Source organism: Mandrillus leucophaeus, unplaced genomic scaffold (genome assembly GCF_000951045.1).
Source record: "Mandrillus leucophaeus isolate KB7577 unplaced genomic scaffold, Mleu.le_1.0 Scaffold440, whole genome shotgun sequence".
NCBI lineage: Eukaryota > Metazoa > Chordata > Mammalia > Primates > Cercopithecidae > Mandrillus > Mandrillus leucophaeus.
The window spans coordinates 552,344-557,832 of NW_012104699.1; the positions used below are offsets into that span (position 1 = coordinate 552,344).

Sequence of the window (5,489 nt, forward strand, 5' to 3'; positions counted from 1 at the left end):
GACCCGGGGGCCCCAGACCCGGAGTCCCCGCGGGGAGGTCCGGGTCCCGGGACAGCCAGTTCCATCCGGTTCCAACCAGCCCCTGCCAACCCGCCCCATATCTCGGAACTCCCAGCGGGGGCTCACTCTCACCATTTCCTCGCTTTCAGGTAACTCCCACGTCCAGAGCAGTCACAACGCAGACCACAGAGCTACAGAAGTATGGCGATGGCAACCGGTCCCTCTCAGAGCAGGAAAAAGGGGGTGCCAACCTCCCCCGGCTGGGGGAGCCAAAGACTGAGGAGAGCGGGAATACCACCCAGTTCTTCCAGCGGATAAACAGTTGGCCGGGCCCCACCCCAGCGACTCTGATTGGGTAGGGCACCAGGCCCCGCCCCCTGCATCCTGAGTGACAGCAGAAGTCAGGGGTAACAGGGCTACGCCCAGCAGGACCGACCGCTTCTAGCCACAGTCCAAGGTCAAGTTCCTTCTCTGCACCGGGCTTTTTGAAAATTTGCATTTCGGCCAAACTTGCTGGTCTTAATTACTAGAAGTGGCTCTGTCAATGGTCTGTCCCTGTTTCTTCGTCCTGCACAATGTCATAAATGTGTGCAGGGAGTTCCAGACTCCAGGTTTAATAGAGGTGAAAGCAATTAAAATATTTTATTCCAAAATATATTTCTTCGGCAATTTCGAAAGGCTGCAGCTTTGCCCTTGCACAGCTGTCTTCTGGGGAGGAAATTTGCATCTATGGAGTATCTCCATTAGTGAAGCCATGCCCCCTCTCCTCTTTTCTCTTTCCTTGATTCGGGAGAAATTGAGAGTCTGACACCTTTAAAAGTCTGGAAAGCCGGGCGGGGTGGCTCACGCCTGTAATCCCAGCACTTTGGGATACCGAGGCGGGTGGATCACCTGAGGTCAGGAGTTCGAAATCAGCCTGGCCAACATGGCGAAACCCCATCTCTACTAAAAATACAAAAATTAGCCGGGCGTGGTGGCAGCTGCCTGTTATCCCAGCTACCCAGGAGGCTGAGGCAGGAGAATCGCTGGAACCCGGGAGAGGCGGAGGTTGCAGTGAGCTGAGATTGTGCCACTGCACTCCAGCCCGGGCAACAGAGCAAGACTCCGTCTCAAAAAAAAAAAAAAAAAAAGAGGAATTTACCAAGACAGTTGTAGGTAAAAAAAGAAAAGAAAAGAAAAAAAGGCAGATTTATTAAGGAAAGTATGAAAGTACCTTGCAAGAAGGCAACAGGCAGAACCAGAGAAGGGAGCTGGCTGCAAAGACACAAAGGTTTGCTAGAGATTTTATAGAGTGCAACTTGGGAGCTTGCATTGTTCTGTCAGCTGAAATATTTGATAAATCGAGGTTTTTGATGGTAAACAAGAAATTTGTGAGTTATCTACATTATTTGTTTAGGAGGGCTATTTGTCCCGGGCCATAAAGAAAGTGAGACCTGGCCGGGCGCGGTGGCTCAAGCCTGTAATCCCAGCACTTTGGGAGGCCAAGACGGGCGGATCACGAGGTCAGGAGATCGAGACCATCCTGGGTGAAACCCCGTCTCTACTAAAAATACAAAAAACTAGCCGGGCGAGGTGGCGGGCGCCTGTAGTCCCAGCTACTCCGGAGGCTGAGCCAGGAGAATGGCATAAACCCGGGAGGTGGAGCTTGCAGTGAGCTGAGATCCGGCCACTGCACTCCAGCCCGGGCTACAGAGCAAGACTCCGTCTCAAAAAAAAAAAAAAAAAAAAGAAAGTGAGACCTATGGCCAGGCACAGTGGCTCATGCCTGTAATCCCAGCACTTTGGGAGACCAAGGCAGGCAGATCACCTGAGGTCAGGAGTTCAAGACCCGCTGGCCAACATGGCAAAACCCAGTCTCCACCAAAAAATACAGAAATTAGCCGGGCCTGGTGGCAGGTGCCTGTAATCCCAGCTACTCTGGAGGCTGAGGCAGGAGAATTACTTGAACCTGGGAGGCGGAGGTTGCAGTGAGCGAGATGCTGAGATTGAGTCATTGCACTCCAGCCTGGGTGACAAAGTGAGATTCCATCTCAAAAAACAAAATAAATGTTTTTCTGGACTTTGAAAAACAAAAGAATTAGCAATATTTTAAACAAAAAGCTATAAAAAGATTATTTCAGTCTTCCTTAGTTCAGTCTATGTAATAAACTTCTGCTCAACATTTATGAACACATTAGTACTTGACAGGAGTCTTATAGTTTTAAAATTATTTTTGTTTTTTTGTTTCTCGTCCACCTGGGTTTTTTTTATTATTATTTTAATGCTACAATTTCTAAAGTTATCAGAAACTTGCCTACAATTTCTAAAGTTAACAGAAATAGCACCTGTTAAAGTCCTATAGCTGATTATAAAACTAACTTAAAAATAATCGAACTAGGCTGGGCACAGTGGCTAATGCCTGTAATCCCAGTACTTTGGGAGGCTGAGGCTGGCACATCACCTGAGGTTGGGAGTTCGAGACCAGCCTGACCAACATGCAGAAACCCTGTTTCTACTAAAAATACAAAATTAGCCAGGCGTGGTGGTGCATACCTATAATCCCAGCTACTCAGGAGGCTGAGGCAGGAGAATCACTTGAACCTGGGAGGCAGAAGTTGCAGTGAGCCAAGATCGCGCCATTGCACTCCAGCTTGGGTGGTGGAGCAACTCTGTCTCAAAAATAAATAAATAAATAAATAAATAATAATTAAACCGAAACCAATTGTAGATGACAAATCTTAGAACATCTATTGTTTGTTTTGTTTTGTTTTGTTTGTTTTTGAGACAGAGTCTCACTCTGTTGCCAGTCTGGAGTGCAGTGGCACAATCTTGGCTCACTGCAACCTCAGCCTCCTGGGTTCAAGCAATTCTCCTGCCACAGCCTCCTGAGTAGTTGGGATTACGGGTATGTACCACCACACCCAGTTAATTTTTTGTATTTTCAGTAGAGACGGGGTTTCACCATTTTGGCCAGGCTGGTCTTGAACCCCTGACCTCATGATCCACCCACCTTGGCCTCCCAAAGTGTTGGGATTACAGCACTTTGAGCCACCGCACCCGGCCAAGAACATCCATTGTTAAGGTCTGGTCATTTATGTGACACACAATAATTTAACATAAAAGTTATAATTATTACTGATGTTAAACTCAATTCATTTTTTTTTTTTAGGCGGAGTCTCGCTCTATTGCCCAGGCTGGAGTGTGGTGGCACAATCTCAGCTCACTGCAACCTCCACCTCCCGGGTTCATGCAAGTCTCCTGCTTCAGCCTCCCGAGTTGCTGGGACTACAGGCACATGCAGCCAAGCCTGGCTTATTTTTTTGTATCTTTAGTAGAGATAGGGTTTCACCGTGTTGCCCAGGCTGGTTTTGAACTCCTGACCTCAGGTGATCTGGCGGCCTCGGCCTCCCAAAGTGCTAGGATTACAGGCATGAGGCACCGCTCCTGGCCTGAGACTTTACTTCTCTAATAAACTTGCTTTCTCTTTACTCTAAGGACCCACCCTGAGTTCTTTCATGAGAACCAAGAACTCTCTGGAGGTCTGAATTAGAACCCCTTTCTGGTAACAGCCTCAAGATGGTATATAAGCTTTTCTGTCTTATTGTTGGGTGGGTCTTCTTACTAAAGGCAGCCCTGTATACATGTTAAATAAGTTCATATGCCTTTTCTCATATTAATCAGCTTTATGTCAATGATATTTTAGCAAATATTTTGGGGGTCAAGAGCCTATTGCCCCATCAAAGCCATCCCCTTGCCTCAGAGCAGGAGGGGAGCCCAGATGAGGCCAGGCAAGACTACATCAGGAGGGAGAGACAGATGTTCTGCAGGGCGAGATAATTTGGAATGAGGCAAGGCCAAGGCTTTCTCACACCCACATTCCTCGTCACAGTGTGGAAATGCTCCCTCCTTCCAGAACTTTATTTTCACCATCAGGAAACGCTCACCTGGGGTGAGTTTAAGTTTGTGACCTAAATAAACTGCTAACTTCATAAACTCTTTCTCAACATCCCAAACAATTCTGTCTCTGAGCCTGACTTACCACACATTTTTTTTTTTGGAGACAGAGTCTCACTGTCACCCAGGCTTAAGTGTGGTGGTGCGATCACAGCTCACTGCAGCCTCCAGGGCTCAATCGTTCCTCCCACCTCAGCCTCCTGAGTAGCTGGGGATACATACATGCATCACCACACCCAGCTAAATTTTGTATTTTTTGTAGTGATGGGGTCTCACCATGTTGCCCAGGCTGATCTTGAACTCCGGTGCTCAACCTAATCACCCACCTCGCCCTCCCAAAGTGTTGGGATTAGAGACAAGAGCCAGGGTGCCTGGACACATTTTCTTTATATATACAAATTACAATATGACCCTAGTGACCCTACACATATCAAAACCAAAGCACTGTCCAGAAAATGGCTCCAGGCTCCAGACATGCAAACCCAAAAAGGACAGAACCTGCCGGGGATCTGCACTAAGGTTTCCAGCCTTCCAGGCCTCTGCACCTTCTCAGAATCCACACCCATTCTGCAGCTGCTCTGCGCAGCTGGATATCACCTGCAGGGGAGGGAGGGCTGCCTGGGAAGCCCTCAGGGGAGCTCCATTTTCTTCCCTTTGCAGGTTCCAGGCTGGCCTCAGCGTGGAGTCACTGGCCTCAGGCTTTGCTTTTGCTGCCCCGCTGCAGGTTATTCACCTGCATTTCACCTCCATGATCAGACAAAAAGATCTTCAATCTCATCTTTTAAAAACAAGAAACCAACAGAGTCCCTGCTTTCCTCCTGTGTGTATATGTAAAGAAGGAAAATTCTAGGAAAATGTAAATGCATTAAAAGACTTCTAGGCTGGGCATGGTGGCTTGCGCCCATAATTCTATCGGTTTGGGAGGCTGAGGCCAGAGGATCACTTGAACTCAGGAGTTCAAGAAATGCCTGGGCAAAATAGTGAGCCCACATCTCTATTAATTAAAAAAAAAATTCCAGATCATGGTGGTGGAGGCAATGGCCACTGAGGAACCCACGGTCTGGACACAATGGCACTGGCTGGACATAATGGGGGGCAGGAAGAAAGCAAAGACAGGGAGTAGGGTGTGAGAGGGGCCGAGGAGAGGGATAGCACACATTTTTCAGAGAAAACGAGGATGCCAGCACTGTTTTGCCTGACTCTTTGGGCAGTCTGTAATAAGTTGTGGGGGAAGCCGGGTGCAGTGGTTCACGCCTGTAATCCAGCACTTTGGGAGAGTAAGGCAGGCGGATCACCTGAGGTCGGGAGTTCAAGATCAGCCTGACCAACATGGAGAAACCCCGTCTCTACTAAAAACACAAAAATTAGCCGGGCGTGGTGGTGCATGCCTGTAATCCCAGATACTTGGGAGGCTGAGGCAGAAGAATCGCTTGAACCCAGGAGGCGGAGGTTTTGGTGAGCCGAAATCATGCCATTGCGCTCCAGCCTGGACAACAAAAGCAAAAACTCTGTCTCAAAAAAAAAAAGTGGAGGAATCCTGTCTGGGAAATTCACCC

At 48.2% G+C, this 5,489-nt stretch overlaps 1 protein-coding gene across 1 annotated transcript in view; it reads right to left on the minus strand.

The window, feature by feature from the left end:
• The window catches only part of LOC105549471 (zinc finger protein 433-like), a 34,241-nt gene extending 33,921 nt beyond the window's left edge, over positions 1–320 (minus strand). Inside the window, 1 exon segment of the mRNA XM_011994032.1 lies at positions 133–320. Coding sequence (XP_011849422.1) covers positions 133–135 — 3 coding nt within the window. The 5' untranslated portion in view covers positions 136–320.
• Between the last annotated feature and the right edge of the window lie 5,169 nt (positions 321–5,489).